We start from the raw sequence: 18,649 nt of genomic DNA on the forward strand, positions 1-18,649 counted from the left end.
AGAAAGATTATATCTCCCTCCCTAAACCCGTACATGTGGGTAGAGACTCCCACGGTGTGTGAACACCATATTGTCTTATCTCTACATACAGATGGGGAGCAAACCACGCCCGGATCAGGATGAAGTGACTGAGGGGGCAGTTAAAAATCTTTTTATATGGTAAAACAGTAGGTTGTCATCCTGCTCTGCATCTGCATTTATTTTCATCCTGCAGGTGGGAATATAGTGGTGCAGCCACGTGTAGCCGTGTTTTTTCCTCCGAGATTTCGTTGGAACAGATTTAATCGGAATATCAAGTGTGTCAAGTTTGGATAAAAAAGAATAATATGAGCCCAAATAATATTTACTGTAAGTGGGCGTCACTGTGTGGTTCAAGTGGGGAAAAAAAGAAGAGGACAACTCCTGTTTTGTGTAAATAATGACGCAGGAGACAAGGGCAGGTGTGTATATCATAGAATTGTATTATGGAGAAACGACCGAACGGCAAACCTACAATCGCTATTGCTGGGGCGCACCATTCACACAGAACGCGCAGCCCAACAGTCCCTTATAACATTTCCCCTATAAATAGTTTACAACAGCCTTTTTTTGACGGATAATGTGAGTACCCCTAATATAAGAACAAACACTGAGTTTAAAGTCTCACTCAAAATTCCTTACTTCAATTTCGGAACCTCTTCCCCCCGCTTTAACATTTGTAGCACATTATTTTAATTTTCATTTGTTTTATAGCCATACAAGTCATTTCTATAGGTCCAGTCTGTTTGGGACTTTCCCCAGCCTGCCACTTGTTGTCCCGTAGTGCGCTGTGCGGGGTCAGTCTGCCTGACCCGCCCAGTCACCGTCCTTATCCTTGTCCAATTTTATTTCGGGCCGGCCTACGGTGTTGCGTGATGTGTTGCTCAGGGTGGTGTCTCAGAGCCTCCCTCCCTGCTGGTCTCAGGTCCACCCGATTACGCCTGTAGAATGTCTCCTCTACATCCACCAGGTATGATCTGGGGCTCACCTGTTGAAGGCACACTCCTTTCCTCCACCCGTCAGTCCCCTCTCCAGGTCGAGGCTTTGATAACTTGAAAGCTTGGACAGATCTCTGGCCGACTTGTCATACCAACATTTGGCTATTTGGTGTTTAAGCTTTTAAGAACTCCTGTGATAACGCTTGCCTCCAAGAGTGTGTCAGAGACTGGGAGAGGAGTCTTCAGCCATTAGTATTTGTGCTGGACTGCTATGCATGCCTTCTGTGGGTGTGTTTCTCCACTGATCCATGCTCAGTATTTGCCATGGCCTAGTGGGTAGTGCATGTAGCATCACTGTTTCCCACTGTTGGTCATGTGAGGTTTCACTGCATGCTGAGCACTGGCTCACATAGTCCTTCATCTCACCTTGCATGTTGGGGCAGGGCAGGGTGTCTTTGGCCTGTCTGTAGAATGCTCCACCGCCCACATGGCTGGCATGGATGTGTTTCAGCATTTCTGTGCACAATCATTTTGCAACTATGACTTGGAACGTTGACTTTTGAAGCGCACTCCATCTTGCGCACTGATCTCGTGCCGGATTGACCAGTAGTCTTTGATTGCTAGGGGAGCTTCCTCTCGGTGGTCCGGCCACCCCCGTAGCACTACTGCTCTCAGTATCTGGAGGTTTTCATCTCCCTCAGTGGGCTTCCTGATCTGAGTCAGGCACTGGCTAGTGACATTCAAGTAGTCAGCTTGATTCATCCGTTCAGTGTCCTCTTGTGCCATCTTCAGGTTGCAAACTGTGTGACTTGTGTATGCTGTGCCTGTTCTCTTTGGTGGAGCTGTGGCTCTGCTCAATGTGTCACTGATATGTATATCCGGGTCTGGCTTGTACACTACCTTAAGGCTGTAGATCTGGATTGTGAGCAGCATGGTCTGGGGCTGTTTAGGTGCACTGAGGAGAGGCTTGTTAAAGATAGAGATAAGTGGCTTGTGGTGGGTTTCTGCTGTGTCCTCCCCTCTCCCATTCAGGTAATAGTGAAAGCTCTCACATGCGAATACAATTCTCTGGCACTCCTTTTTGGATTGGCAAATCATTTTGTTCTGTTTGTTTTAATGCTCGGGATGCAACCCCGACTAACTGACCTTCCTGGAGTAGACAGCAGCCAAGTCCTTTCTGACTCGCATCACTCTGGATGGTGACTGGCTTGGTCACGTCATTATATCTCTCGCTTGGGTAGCCAATGCCGTGTCACATCCTTGTCTAGTAGTCTCCGTAGCGGCTCACATACCTCAGAAAGCAATGGTATGAACTTTGCGAGGTAGGTCAAGAACCCTATGAAGTGCTTCACTGCCTTGGCGTCTGTGGGGTGGGGCATTTCCTGGATTCATATCCTGATCCTGGATGATATCATCATCTGTTTCCACACAGCCAGCTATTAGTATGTCGCCTGCAATGGGCTCTACACCACTGAGCCCATCCAGTAGATCATGCTGTTTTTCGCTGGTATACTTTCAGCCATGGATACACAAAATGGCAGCTTCAACCAGCGTTTCCTGCCCCAGGAACGTGGTCGTGTAACCGCTGTCCTCATCTAGTCTACATTGCAGGAAGGCATCCCGTCCATCGACGAGGGTAAAGAGGCGGCCTTGGGCAGTTTACATTACACATTATCCAGGGTTGGCATTATGTAATAAGACCTCCTCAAAGCCTGATTAAGTGACTTGGGCTCAATGCAGATTCTCAGTTTGTCTGGCTGTCTGACTATCACCATGTTACAAACCCACTCGGTAGGCTCTGACACTGAGGCTAAGTGACCAGTCTCTCGTTTGTCTAGCTGTGCCTTAACTGCATTTCGAAGTGCCACTGGAAGCCTGCACTGCGGCTAATTTACTGTTCAGCTCAAAGTGAACTTACCCTGGGAGTGATTCAATGGGACCATTGAAGACATCATCATAGGCATTGCTGCTTCTGCTTGCTTAATGGCTCTGTGCTGCTATCTCTACCTTGTGAAGCTCACTAGGGATGGTGAAATGCAGTAAACCTAGATGTTTTCTGGTTGAGCCTGACATCAGGGGTCTCTGATTGCTTCTCACTATCTCAAAATCCAGTGTGTGTGTTTTGCGCTTCACAACACACTCTGTTATAAATATCTCAATTGAGTGCATTGTTTCGCCTGAGTACAGTAACAATGATTTGGGTCTGTAATGGCTTCATTCAGGTGCCAGTCTCCACCTATGTTTTATACTCATCACATCACAGGTTTCCCCTGAAGCTAACTGACATCTCTGAGACCCACCAGACATTTTTAGATTGGCAAATCATTTCTTCCCCCGTCGTGGAACTGGTCCTATGCTCTCAACTAAGTAGAGGTGTGCCTCAGTGTCGGTCCCGTCCACGTCCTCATGGGCCACAGTGTCTGCTCTATTCAGTTGTCATGTGGCTTGGTGTCTATTCATGAACACTTTAGCAAAATGATTTGCTGTTCCACAATTATGGCAACTTTTTCCATATGCTGGGCAAAGCTCACCTCCGTGCCTGTGCATATTGCCACAATACTTGGATGTATTACTATCTGGATGTATTACTATCTATGAAGCTTGTCTGGGCGCTCATGCCTGGATGTGGCTCGCTTCGGACATCCATCTGTTGCATGCACCCTATCTAGCGACCTGTCCTGTGTCATCACATTTATCCTTTTTATTTTTTAACACCTGTGCTGTCAGCAGGCTGGGCATAAAACACAGTATTTGTATGCTTTTGCATCTAGGACAGAGTTAGTCTGCAAGTGTACCTGAACTTCTCAACCTGCAATGCAACTCTTTATTCATTCTTTAATCATCAAGAACTGCTGCAACAACTCTGTCCTGTGGACGACCTGTGGGATGACAAGAGCACAGCTTTTTGTTACACAGAACCGCCACCAATCCCTCTCTTTGGAGAACAATCTTACCATGTTTTGGTCTTTAAACAACTAATCAACAGTACTATTCCAAGAGGGCGAGAATCACTATGGGTGAGACAAATAAACATAGAAACAGCAACAACCAAACAACCATCAACCAGTAACAGTAGTGTGTGTGTGTGTGTGTGTGTGTGTGTGTGTGTGTGTGTGTGTGTGTGTGTGTGTGTGTGTGTGTGTGTGTGTGTGTGTGTGTGTGTGTGTGTGTGTGTGTGTGTGTGTGTGTGTGTGTGTGTGTCCGTCCACCAGTGAGTGCACGGGACTTGTCCCAATTAGTACTGGTGTATGAGGTCCTAATTATATCATAGCACCTGCAAGCAGCCGAAAAGTCCCCGTAGCCTGAGTCCCCCAGCCGTATAGACGCTCCACAACTGCAGGAAAGCACCCAGCACAACGCCCTGCAGCCACAGAAGACCCCCCAGCCCCCAGAGAAGCCGGGAGACCGTGGAGCAACACCCACGCACGGCCCCAAGGAGCATAAACCAGTCTCAGAGAGGGCGAGGAGACCCTTCACCCTCGAAGTACACACATACAACCCACCCCCATGTGCAGACATACAGTATGACGCATCAGCAAGCGCAGCCTCTACTGGGCACCCGGAAACCACCCGGGACCAGGCACAAGCCACCAGGACAGGAACCCAGTCTGCGGGGGGCCCATCCAGTCGCCCCCGGCTAACCACACCCCCACATCAATCGACCAGTGCCCCGCCACCCTGGCAACCCCAGTGCTCAATGTGTGCTGTTGGTAATTGCAGTCACTTTTACTCACACTTACGCACACTGTTGTGGCCATCACCAAGCACCGTCTCTAATCAGTTCCTCTCTTAGTTCTCCGTACTCACAGGAAGCAGCCTTTTCCCTTAGTCTAGTTTCGAATGCATCAATAGGTTCACCTTTGTCTTGCTTGCAGTTGCCAAAAATGTATCGCTCAAATACGACATACTTTGCTGGCTTAAAATATCCCTCAAATGCGTTGAGAATAAATTTTGCGTCGTTCTCCTGCTCCTCTTTAATGCCTAAGTTCTGCTTGGATATATGGCGACATTGGCTGCCCATCACTATCCGCAGGGATTCTGCCTGCACCTCAGCTGATGTATCATTCAATCCTGATGCCAGTTAATAGTCTTCAAATTCTGCTCCAAAACTGTCCCATTTGCTTGCGAGATCGCTGGTCATTTTCATCTCCAGACGTGGCGGGATGCTTGGCGCCATAATGATGCTATTGGTGTTAGCCTAGTTAGCTTGCTGTTAACGTGGTATTTTCTTTCCTCCTATAACTTCTTCAATTGTGCATGCATTTGTGTGCAAATGTGGATATTCAGCAGGAAAGCGCTCTGAACGCGTCCTCATTTGTCGCGAGTCCAAACGAGTCTTTACTGGTGGAACTGGTGTCAGCGCTGAATGCTGTTTGTGCAGTGGGAAAGAGACTGGATCCGATAACCAGCTTCAAATTATTTGTTTCATTACCTTGAAACTTGTATCTTGGCCAATATTTTTGTTGTTTTTGCTATTTTTCCGTGGGGTACATAAAGCTTAAACTTGGTGGGGCAGAAAATACAACTGAGTGGGCAAAGCCCCCTTGTGCCCCTTCATGCCTCCTCGTGCCCCCTCGTGCCCCTTTGTGCCTCCTCGTGCCCCCTTGTGGGGCCTGGCCCGGAGCAAAGGAGTGTGGTACGGCCTTTATGAGCTGGAAAATAAGGTATGTGAAGAACAAGGTATGTGGACATGCTGTATACCTGAACAACTTGGACACCGACACCAACCTATGTAGGCTACACATATTACAGAGCCAATGACATTATATGGAAATATGCAGAGGGAAATTATCATTCATTGGTTATGTAAGAGAGATTTCAGAAAAGGTCGTTTGAAGAGTTCATGAAAAGGTCAGTTGAGGACATCTTCACATCGCACCAGAACGAGTCGAGTTTCACAGGTGGCGTCACAGTTTAAAACCACTGAATGGATATTCAAATAGTCCGGAATGTACGACTAAGAACTGGTTTTTACGTTTTTATTTTCCCTCGCCATGGAGAAACACGATGTTTTGTGTAAATAACTGTACTAAACAGCTCCTGAGATGCTGGAAGGTGTATTTTGTGAGGCTAGTTGATCCCCTTGCATTGAGCACAACAATAACAGGCATATCCTTTAGAAGCCAGAGGAGGAAGCAGGTGACTGGATCCGACCTGATGGAGGAACAGCAAGGATGGATGTGACCGAACCGAAGTGAAGAGTGTTGCTTCCAAAATCCACTAAGATTACTTAAATGTAGCCTGTGAGTGCATGTAAGTTGTTATTGCCCACCTCTGTGTAAATGTTCTTGTATTTGTGTTATTGCCTACCAGATGCAGTCTATACCTATGATATACAGAGAGGCCTATACTGTATGTGGAGTGGCCGATAGTATTTGTCAGTGCAAGTCTATGTATCCTGGATGATGATGGTGTGTGTGTGTGTGTTTGTGTGTGTGTGTGTGTGTGGTGCAGGATATTAAAGGATTGCCCCTTTAAAAAACACGCAACCGCCAACCTGTGTCTGCTTGGGTTGAAAAGCTGCTGCGAGTGTGCTGAAGCTCACTTGGAGCCAGAATGGAGAAGGTTGTGGTGTGGATTGCCCTCCTCGGGCTGTTGCTGACTTTCGTTAACACAGCACCAACAAAGGTATGTTTATATGAGAATGAGGAGAATGAGGAGATTATGCTGAAGCTACAATAGTGTTCATCCTTTTATCATGTAAAAAAATAAAAATAAAAATCAATAAAATGGTAGGGTTCGGTTACCGAGCGTTGTGTTCTGAGGAGTGTGTTGAGATTACAGAACAAAAAATGGTTTACGCGGTCCCTCGGAGATGATGAGTTGGGATAGTATTGGCTGATTTTAATAAAAATTTTGCAAATAATGTTGTTTTTTTAAAGCTTGTTACTGATTTATTTGGCTCTGGCAGTTTTCCCGTGGTTGCAACATAATGAACTATGCCTCTTTGACAAACATCACCCATGGAGTGGAGGACCTGCTCTTTCTGTGCTTTTAATATTGTTTCATGCTCTCTGTTGTGTAATCCATTCAGAGGTGCCTTTAAAATAGAGTTGTATTTCTTCTGTACAAAAGCTTGTTTTGTTTTGAGAAAGCTCAATGGTTTCGAAATAAAGAACGAAAAAGGGGGTGTTCCCATTTGTCGACCAATAAGTCTGAATATTCTGTGAAAACCTTTTCACCAACGCCACTGCTGTCAGCTGCTGGTCAAAGGGCTGGGAACACAAACCGCATTATTGGCTTCATGGTATTCTTCCCCCAGGGCAACTGGGACATCTACAGCTTCCACATCAATTCCACGGTGACGGGGCGTTACGCCACCACCCTCATCACCAGCCGCGTGGTCAATCGCATGGAGCGTCCTGAGGAGATAGAATTCCACGTTAGGATTCCCAAGAACGCCTTCATCAGTAATTTCAAAATGTGGGTCCTTATTTAGTTTGCTGGGAATACACATACAATATAGGTGACTTGGTAATCCCGATCCCTTCCATCGCGGGTTGTTTTTTTTCTTTTAAGGTTAATCGACGGCCAGATCTACGACGGCATTGTGAAAGGCAAGCAGGAAGCTACTCAGCAGTACACGGAGGCCGTGTCCCGGGGCCAGAGCGCCGGCATCGTCAGGTACAACAGGGATCGGTGGCTGCTCCATCCCTATGGCTTTAACTTAGGGCAATACTGAGTGATCATCTCTGTGACAGCTCCGTGGGGAGAACCCTGGAGACCTTCAAGACCTCGGTCACGGTGGCCTCCCACCAAAAGGTGACCTTCGAGCTCACCTACGAGGAGCTCCTGAGGCGCAGACTTGGAAAGTATGAGCTGCAGATCTACGCTCGACCCATGCAGCCCGTCGCAGACTTTAAAGTGGGTTTATTCAAACGTCACACGGATTTCAATGTCGATTTGATACGTCGAACCGTAGCATGGGCCGTGACTATCGCTGTGTCTTTTTTTCCCTCCGTCAGATTGACGTGCTCATCGAGGAGGAAGCCGGCATTAACTTCCTGGAAGTCAAAGGAGGACTAAGCACTAAAAGCCTGGCAAACGCTGTCACTAAAACACTTTCTACCAAACAGGTACCGTTGATAAGCCAGTGGTGCGGTATCGCTTTGACCTTGGATGGAAAAAAAAAAACAATCAAATACTTTGTGGAACATTTTGGATGCAACAAACAATGTGAAACCTGTGGTCACAGCTGTGTTGTCCTGTTTCCAGGCATGGGTGTATTTCTACCCGACAGTGGCGCAGCAGAAACTGTGTGACAGCTGTGGGGAAGAGGGGATGAATGGTGATCTGGTGATTGTTTATGATGTCAACAGAGACAACTCGCTGGGGGAAATCACGGTACACAGAGCGTCTACAGCGTTACCACTTGAGAGTGTATATAGAGACACACTTAAAAACGCAATGGCCAATGAGAAACGTTGCACAGTAGATAAGTCGCTCGTAAATGCCACAATTGTTTGCTCACACTTCTATTAGCGTCAGACGTTGAATGACCACGTTGATAACTTGTCATCATTCATGATTCATCTCATCGCTGCATTTCAAGCACGTTCACCGTCCAACCTTGTCTTGGTGCTCCCTCTCAGGAGGCAAACGGGTATTTTGTCCACCACTTTGCGCCGGCTCATCTCTCCCGCATTCCAAAGAACGTTGTCTTCATGATCGATCAGAGTGGCTCCATGCACGGCAGGAAAATGCACCAGGTAAACCGTTTGAAGGGTCAAGGGTTTTGAAAAATACTACACTACACATGACCTCATCAAAGCATTTTAATGCTAATTGACCTGCATTTAATGAATCATGATTAAATAGAGCTAACTAATTGAATGCGTTTTTTGGTTTTTTTATGAAGCAATAATTATTGATCATAATGGTATTATTCTTCTGTGATTAAGGACAGAATTGTAATTAATTAATTAAATTGATGTATGCATTACATTTTTTTTATTGTGTCAATTACATTGCACGACTGTTTAAACAATGCTAAGGAGATTTTGGAATTTTCTTACTGGTGAGGCAACAGGCTCTGCTCCGCAGGAGATTCAAGGTTAAACGTCCAGGACACTACTGTCTTCCAAAACAAATAACGGATCAAATGCCGGTGACATTTTGTCATGTTTTCAGGAAATAATGAAATGTGGCTCTGTCAAACATTCCTCAGTTTAAATAAAGGTTATATTCAAAGGCGTACATGCGACAAGCTTTATTGGAGAATGAATAATTTTTTTTTTGCTCAGACCCGTGAGGCATTGCTCCACATACTGGGAGACCTGGCGGAAGACGACTATTTTGGGCTGATCACTTTCAACGGCAAGGTTTCTCATTGGAAGAGAGAACTTCTGCAGGCCAACACAAACAACGTGGAGGCTGCAAAGGTGTTCACGGAGAGTATTAGAGACAGGGGATGTGAGTCATTATGCAATATCAATGCAAAAAATTATACATACATATAATATTTATTTATTTATTTATAGCCGTATATGACTGTGTTTTGATAATTAATGATCCTGGCCTGTTCCATTTCAGCTACAAACATTAACGAGGCCGTGTTAAGCGGTGCACAGATGCTGAATCAAAACCCCAGAAACGGCTTGGCTTCTCTTCTTATTCTTCTTACCGATGGAGACCCGACCACCGGTAACAAAAGACACATGCAGAGGCATTCAATAAACAGCAAACGCTTGACGTGCTTATTTGACGGCAATTCTCCGGAGGCAATTAATCCCGCCGGCTAATGGAGATGAACGTAGATTAAAAATCCAGAATCCAGAATGTTACCTTGCGTAAGACTCCTTTCCATTTCCCTTGACGTAAACACATCACATGACCCCAGATTGATGCCGCCGTTGCAGGGGTGACGAATCTTGAGGAAATCCAGTCCAACGTGAGAGAGGCCATCAATAAGAAATTCCCGCTGTACTGTCTGGGTTTTGGTCACGATGTGAACTTTGAGTTCCTGGAGAAGATGGCGCTGGAGAACAGCGGCGTGGCGCGGCGGATTTACGCCGACTCCGACGCCGACCAGCAGCTGAAGGTGAAACATGAATAACTCGCACTCCTCCACACGAAGCCCTCCCCCACTCCGTGGCAGTTGCGGTTTAAAGAAAAGAACTTTTGACGGTTGTTTTTGTTCCAACAGGGCTTCTATGAGGAAGTGGCGACTCCGCTGCTGACAGACGTGCTTATGGTTTACGCAGGGGGGAATAATCTCACCCAGACTAAATTCAGCCAGTACTACAACGGCTCCGAGATCGTGGTTGCCGGCCAGATCACCGACAACAACCTGGAGGCTTTCATTCCCACGGTGGTGGCCATTTCGGTGAGAACGGTTTCGCCAGGTGTGCTCCGAGTGGCCAAGAAATAGTAGACAAAAAAAATAAAAAATAAAAAAGTCGGCACAATCCGTCGCGCTCTGGAAGGTTTGTTTATGCTTACGTTGTCCCAGGGAAGCACCAGGGTGGAGTATTCCAAGGGGAACGGCAACGTCCTGTCCGCCGAGGGAATCTCCGAAAGTCGCCTCAGTCGGGTGTGGGCCTACCTCACGGTGAAGCAGCTCCTGGACAAAGAGTACGTCGATCGACCGCCAAGACGGAAGAAAAATGAAAAACCAACCACCTTGACTTTCAAACTCTGAGCGTTCGGTTGTCGTCCCTCAGGCTGCAGTTGCGGGGCGACGAGAGGGAGAAGGTGAGGAACGAGACCCTGGAGCTTTCTCTGAAGTACGGCTTTGTCACGCCTCACACGTCCATGGTCGTCACCAAGCCTGAAGGAGAAGATGTCCAGGTGATCAACAAGCCAAAAGAGAAGAATCCAGGGGAGGCTGGGAAGGCTGGTATTCCTGTCATGCACTACGACACGCCCCACATGTACGACATTGGTAAGACACACCAGAGATTTGGGGAAGAATGGATGAATGGATGGAATGGATGATGGATCAATGTATCACTATCATCATGTTTTTTCTGTTTCTAGCAGCCCATCCAGGCCCCAGCTTCCGAATACCCATATCAGGTACCATGCAGCTTTATCGTCTAACAAGAAATGTACTTATCACAATTTCAGTCGGGGTTGCCCAGAAAAATAAACCAAAAGGTTGATGATTATGGGCTAAAAGTGTCTGGAACAGGTCAACCGCGGTACGCACCGACGCGGTCGAGGCGGCCTAGCCCCAACCTGGTTAGAACCGGGACGTTTCAGACGTCTTGCTGTTGTGCTGTACATTTGGAGCGGAAAATCTGTGGGAAAACTGTTGCAAAGAAGTTAACCAGAAGTTGAAGAACATTGGCGCCACTCGCTTTGTGACATCATCATCATCATCATCATCATCATCATCATCAGTTTGCTGACACGCGTAGACAGACACACCCCGAGCCGGGTAATCTTTCTCATATGAAAACACCATGAGGCCTCGACTAAGTGGGTTTTTCTGCTGTAAAAGCAGAGAATCTCAATCAAGTTTCCACCCGGGTTCAATCCTATGTTTGGGATAGACCTCCAGCTAAATGATGAGCAGCTTGATTTATTAATTGACATTGGTTATTGATAAAGCCACAAGGGTGATGATCTGATGCTGACTCACTGTCCTCTGAATGTGGTCATGGACGCCTCAGATGTGTGGTCATGTGACCGTACACAGACCGCGGGCCCCCGAGAGCCTTTTCAACTTCCAGTCAGTCAAATCGAGCGTATTGCTTTCACGGATTGTACATGTCTGCGGTTATTTATATCTGCCTTGTTTGAAGCCATTTCCAATGAGAATGTTTTATTGATTTTACTTTCCAGTCCCTGGAACAAGAAGACGGGATCGTAAAAGACTGGGTAAACTTTCTCTGCTCCAAACTCACGGCGAATGATTATTTCTTGATTTCCTCGTCCATGTTTGAAGAGTCGCCCCCATATAACAAACAAACCTTAAGGGCAGCGTACATACGAAAACCGACTCAAATCAGCCAGTGTCACATAGGATGCAGTCGACGCAAAGTCAATCGATCAAAAATCAATGCTTGCCCCCAAGCTGGGATTGGACGGTTGATTGCATTTCAACAAGGCGAGTACATTTTGAAAAGCAATCAGCTCCAATCAACCTCGTCTAGAAATGCAATAGCTTTGCTTTGAAAAGCAATGCCTTTTAAATAAAAGCAACAAGCAAAGTGTACGGTATTTTCCAATACGTTTTGCATTTTATCTATGACACAGTAAATGAGTGTATATATGAAAATATATATACTAATATATATTTGTTTTCACTTAATTCCCTTGTTTGATCTGATTATATATCATACAGAACGTGCAACTCAAAGTGTTTTACATTGAAAGACCGCCATCAAATAGTAACAAGAAAAGCCAAGCAAGCAAGTCAAATGCATTGACAAAGTAGAATAACAAAACAATTATAAGAATGAGGTACATATAACAAGGTCAGAATAGGCTAATTAAAAGTAGATATACAAAATTGCATTTAATAAAAAGGGTAAATATGCATTCAGTTCTCCTGTTGGAATGGGATCGCCAAACTTTCCATGCGTTTAATATGGAGACGAACAGACGAAAGACAAATCACGGTCTACACTTCATACGCAGCAGCATCATGCACCTGTGCTCTGCGTTCTCCAGCGCTACCTAGTGGACACAGGAAGTGATAGAAAATGTGCAATATGCCATGTCCAGCGCCACGCCCTCCACGCTGGAAATAACATCTGACTTGTCCCCACAGGGTCGGTTGGTGGCCGAGGTGTAGAGCTGCATGACATGGGTTCCCACCGAAACGTCCCACGTGGAGGAGGTGTGACCGAAGGTGCGAGGGCCTGCTGCTTGCAGCTTTCGTATTTATATGTACTTCTTTGATTTTCAGACTCATCCTTTCGCTTAGGAGTCTGTGGAGTGCTTAAAAATGATTCCCAAGGAAACATACCCTCACTTGCTCAAGTAGACTCGTTATGATGGGTCAAATCTGTAGTAAAACCTTAATTTCTTTAAGTTTGAATATCAGGGCACCACCACTGATTCTGAGCTCAAAAGCTTTCAAGAGGTTTGAAGTATTTTATTCTCTATTTGATTTTGTGACATATGTTCGTTGTTGATTGATATGCTCTCACAAAAATGTCATAGGGTAAAATAAGGGACTATTTGAGGGTTATGCTGTAGGATTGTACTTTGGATACTGTATGCAAGGTAAAGTAAGGATGGAGTAACTTTGATCACGGTAAACTTAGGGTTATATGTTTATCGAACCTTCAATAAATGGTTGAGGTTACGGGATTTCAAACTAATTTTTTTTTTTGTTTTACTGGTTGCATATATGCATTCTTGCATATGTGTGTGTATTTTCAGATCAACTCCGTTTTCATTTTACGGATTACACTGCAAGCTTTCCACAGACAACTAAAGCTGATTCACCGGTCATCATAAAAACAACCATTCTACAAGCAGGTATGGATTAATGACGTCACACCATTAACAATACACAGTGTGAGACCTGTTAATTTCTACTTGAAGCAGGAACCCTGCAACCCTGCAATAAGCAGGCACAAGAAATGGGCGGATGGGTGAGTGGGGAAACAAAATAGTTTAAAAGGCCTTGTTTTTCCTATGTATATTCAGGATCAGAAATGTTCTTTTAAAAGCCCTCACAGGGTCTTTCTGGAAACGCCCCCCTTCGTTTGACGTAACCCAGTAGCTGCTGCTGCTGCTGGTGACTTATTTACATTTTGCTCCCTTAAAGCTGGATCTTCGGTAAATTCAATAAAGTGATGTTTGTTTCGCTTGCGTCTCTCTCTCTCTCTCTCTCTCTCTCTCTCTCTCTCTCTTGCTCTCTCTCTCTCTCTCTCTCTCTCTTTCTATGTTTTTTGTTTCTTTCTTGCTCTCCCTCGAGTGCCCGTGTGGCGCACCCTTCCCGGATCTGTAGCATCAACATGCAATTATTTAAACGCGCAGCCTCACTAGCCAGACATATCATTGAGTTTGGGCATCTCGCTAAAAATGAGCCTCTTCTCATCAATACCTCACGACCGAGCATCGGTATTGAAATGAAACCTTGTGAATAATGTCATTAAACATATTGAGGTGCACATGCATGACAGTGCTAGTTTTAGTCCCTGCATTTTTGTTCAATTTGATGCATTTCAGTTGTATTCATTTGTAGTCTTTGTACATTTCTCTCTCTCGTCCCTTCATTTTGTTTTTCCACAGTTCCCAAGCACCAAATGTTTGTGTTAAAAGCCGAGAACCAGACGCTCCAACTGTGCTACCAACTGGACGCGTCGCTCTCTCTGAAACTGCTGCAGGATCCCGATAGAGGTCAGTGCTGCTTATTCTCCAGCACTACTTTCCCTTCAAATCTTATTAATATTTATGCATTATTTGCAATGTTTTATTTGATTTTATTTTATTAACCATCATCATGTTGTACGCATCATCCAATATACAGATATTGTGGTATATTCTATACTTTCCCAAATCACATAAGTGGCACGGTAGTGCACAGTGCATCGCACTGCTGCCTCACGGCAAGAAGTTCCTGGGTTCGATTCCCACCTGGGGCGCTTTGGCACTGTTCTCTGGTGGGTTATCTTCCGATCAGGGTTCTTTCTGTGTGGAAGTTGCATGTTCTCCTCGTGCTCACATGGGGTTTCCTCCATATAACATTGTTAAGAACCCCGCCTAAAAACATGCTCAAGAACCTCATCTGACCAGCTGGACACTGAAGGTGGTCCCTGGGCTCTGTAAGCCGCCCGCCACGCCCAGAGGAAGGACCAGCCTTGACAGGGAAAATAGCAGAGAACACATTTCACAGCCTCCATTGTGTGTGTCAGCCACCGCATGCACATGTTGTGTGCAGTGACCAATAAAGATGAGCTAAGCTTGTCCAGTTGTTGTTTTTTAACAATAAGCTGCATGCGTCTTCTCTACGCTAGAACTGTCCGTGAAGGGTACGCTTGATTCGTCTACCGGTCGTGGCTTCCGGAAGGTCGGGATCCAGTACAAAACTGAGGTTCAGATGGAGATCGACACCAACACCATCACAGTGCGACACGGGCAGACTGTCAACAACTTTACCTGGACGGATGAACTCTTTACACTTCCAAGGTGCGGCGACACAACCTCTAGACATGAACTGATCATAACATGAGTAATGCCTACTCGCTACTGCATATACACAACCTGGTCTCACGCTTTTTCGGGCTCATAGTCATGAAAATGAATCCATTGAACCGTGTCCCGGAGCATTATTGCGGGAATACCCATACTGAGGGTCATACCCTCAGTATGGATTTCATTCATAGATACAATTTAACGGATTTAAACGGAGGCATTTGCGCACCAGGCTGACAATTTGAATGCACCCATCAGCCAACGGAAAGAGCGGCAGTGCAAACAGTTCCATGGCAACAGCCAGCTCCACAAGTCAGAGACGTCGCTGTCACACTTAGGATTATGGGTGGTGTCGTACTTCTCCATGACATTGCGAATAAAAGGCTTTCAAATAAAACTGTTTTTCTTAAAACAAGGTTGATATCATAGGGACTTGTGGCTTCTACAGGAGCAAAAACGAATTATTATATACATTCTGTCATATTAACTCGTTTATTTATTAACATCTGAAGCTAAACCCTTACCCTAAAAATTACAACAACCACAACTCGAACAACGACATGCGTGTGTTACTAGGTGTTAACTTCATCAGGGAATATATCTGTGTTGTGTGAATTGACATAATGTCATTTGCAAGGCCCTGAGTTACATGGTTAGACCCCCTATTGACACGCCCATCCCTCTAAAATGTCCAGAGGTGTCCAACACAGTTGATCATATCTTGGTCGCTCTTTTAATGACTGAGATCTAGGGCTTCAAAAGTGACCTCTGGTCAGGGTTCAAAGGTCAATATCTCAGTTTAGGGTCCACTGAAATCTCTCAAACTTACATATGTTGACCTACATGATGAGATGGGAAAAAAAGTGTTTTGTGTTTACACATGCATGTCGTTTTTTGGGTGAGGGTTACTAACGGTAACGCAAAATGCAAAATGTCAGCAAACGCTGCCAATCCAGTTAAATTGTATCTATGAAGGAAATTCATATTAAGGGTTTGACCCTATATCACTATTCCCGCCCCACCTTAAATTTAGACATTCAATAGAGAAAAAGCAAAACCAGTGTCCAGCTTTTATTTCATGCTAGTCAGAACGAAATTTAAACCCGTGCATTTCAAATTTGAATACAATTCCTCAGGTTTGTTTGAGTGTACGTATCTCCTCCCCATGCACCCCCCTTACTTCTAAAGTCAAAGAAAATATCCCCATTCAAATGAATTGGTTTACATTTTTTTTATTTGTACCACGAAAACATTCTGACAATTGCGGGATAGGTTCAGTAGATGCATTTTCGTAAGACCGTGATACCGGGTTGATATACAGGAACTGTGTGGTTACCCCAATAAGGACGTCCGTTTTGCAGTCCGTGATCAAATGGAAGAAACAACACAAGATGCTTTGTTCTCCTCAGTGTGTCGCTGAGAACGCTGCCGAACGAGGCCGACATATCCGTGGGAGACATGCGCCTGGTCGTTCTACGTCACAGTGTAAACGGGGTCAAGTTCCTCTGGCCCGTCCTGAGACAGATTCCATCGGGCGACGGCGTCGGGGGCCTGTTAGGTCAGTGGGAAGAGCCTTGAAACTCATCGAAATGTGTTGAATGGATGTGTCTCGTCCCACTGAAAGCCATGAGGCTTCATTCGTGTCTCTCCCCCACCCCCCCCCCCCCCAGCTATAAAACCTATAACCTACGAGGAGACGCGGCCATCCAAATTAAACATCAGAGGCAAGACGGTTTCCTCTTCCAGGTCAGTTTGGTTGACCGTCTTTAACTTCTTTGTTTGAATTTATTTTGTAATTCTATCCTTGTGACGGGGATGGCTAAACACGCACGCCTCTATCAGGTTGACACTATTTTGGGACTGTTTCGTCACGCTAAATAATTGTATCAGTTAAATTGTCAGTAAAATTCAACGTTGTATTTTTACATTTTTTAAATTTGTTGGTTGGATTTGTAGGTCATCGGTGTGGGACCACAGCGTCCGTTCCTCTCCGTTGCTGGATTGCTGGCTGGTGCCGGCGAGGAGCGCCTTGGGGGAAGACGTGTCCAGCTTCCTGGCCCCAGATCCCTAAGTTGCAACCCCACCCGCAACATAAAGAAAATATATTATTTTTGGTTTTCCCTGAAATGTATTTTCTTTGCCAGCCATGCAAACCCTGCATTAAAACATACAGTATGATACAGTACTCCCTATGTCCCGCTCTGTCTGTTCCCTTCTACAGTCAGTGTGTCTGCGCCGCTGGGACACTTGTGTTAATTACCTTTTCTGGAATTTTGGCTTCAACTCGGCTGCTTTGAATTCGTAGATTTTTAATTTGTTTGGAACTAAAATTCTCTGAATATTTCTCATTGACTAAGTGACACGTCATTTCGTGCCCGGCCTTTATTTACACTTGGAGGCAAAGGTTGAAGAGTCTGAAAAAGTGCACCCAGGGGCCTGCTCTCCGAGTTTCAAAGCAATAAAACAATGCAACGAAACCAAATGAATCCTCAGGATCATTTTGGACTGGGGAGGCGTTTCATTCAGCGAGTGACGAGTGGTGCTCTTTAGACCTCAATGTCAGACACCTTTAAAGGGCAGTAAAATGTGATAAAAGACGCTCTGGGACACAAGGTCAATGGTTTCAGACTTGACAGATAATGAGGTGCTGTATGGCAAACAGCGTTTGTATTATTTTCAGTAAATTTTAAGTAATCAAACTCTATACAATGTGTATTTATCACCAAATGACTGGATAGAATGTCATGTGTTACCAGGCCAACAGGGTGTGAATCACCAGAACCAGTTCAACAAGATGAACTGTTGCAATCCTAGAAAACGAAAACCATGAATCTGTGCTAAGAACTGAGGGGAAATCATTAGATAATCATTGATTAAATAATCCCCTTAATGTGTTAATGTCAGTATAACTGGAGGCAGCTGTCATGGCAACAAGCACAAACAGTGAGCTTTTAGAGAGAGAGAGAGAGAGAGAGAGAGAGAGAGAGAGAGAGAGAGAGAGAGAGAGAGTTGTGGGAGGTGTTGAGGGAGGGACTAAAACCTGACCAGGTATGGGGAAATCTGTTCCGCTCCACTGTGACTGTCCTGCAGTGCAGTGTTTGAGGAAGTGGAGTCCAGCACGTGATGAAGTCCTGAGAAGTTTTGGACTATTAAGGTATTTTGATGTTTCTGGTCAGTGATTCCACCATTTCACTCCAAACACAGTGAGTATATGAATCGACATCTTTGTAATTTCTAATGTGACGTGTAGTCATGTTGACTTGAGGGGGTGTGTTACTTTAATGGCGCACCAGTTTAACTTTCTTTTGCTTGAGTACCTTAAGATTGAAACATTCATCAACACAGCTAGTCTGCACAGTAAAGGATCAATGTCAAAATCCATTGTTTAAGGTCCCCAGAACAATTTAAAAGGGCTGAGCAGAGCTGTTTAAAGTTGTTGTTTTTATTTGTTTATTTCATTCATTGTTTTTTTTGTCAAATACATGTTTGTACAATACACGTCTGATGTTCCTATGTTTATGCTGTTTTCAAGTACAGAATGCTTCTATGTTTATCTGTCGCCCCCGTGGTGATTCTCCCCCTCTTGGAGAGGTAAT

General features: G+C 45.1%; 1 protein-coding gene across 1 annotated transcript; it reads left to right on the forward strand.

The window, feature by feature from the left end:
* Positions 1–5,512: 5,512 nt before the first annotated feature.
* On the forward strand, positions 5,513–17,124 carry LOC307230540 (inter-alpha-trypsin inhibitor heavy chain H3-like; the record flags this gene model as incomplete). Its single annotated transcript, XM_080000976.1, has 19 exons — positions 5,513–5,620; positions 7,219–7,379; positions 7,476–7,580; positions 7,658–7,820; positions 7,922–8,032; positions 8,172–8,300; positions 8,549–8,665; positions 9,200–9,368; positions 9,489–9,599; positions 9,815–9,996; positions 10,102–10,281; positions 10,408–10,529; positions 10,619–10,839; positions 12,676–12,756; positions 14,151–14,258; positions 14,876–15,047; positions 16,463–16,611; positions 16,724–16,799; positions 17,010–17,124. 19 exons carry the CDS (start codon positions 5,513–5,515, stop codon positions 17,122–17,124), a joined length of 2,580 nt encoding a protein of 859 aa, XP_079857102.1.
* Positions 17,125–18,649: the final 1,525 nt, after the last annotated feature.

This window comes from Zeus faber (assembly GCF_960531495.2).
Source record: "Zeus faber genome assembly, chromosome: 5".
NCBI classification, from domain to species: Eukaryota; Metazoa; Chordata; class Actinopteri; order Zeiformes; family Zeidae; genus Zeus; species Zeus faber.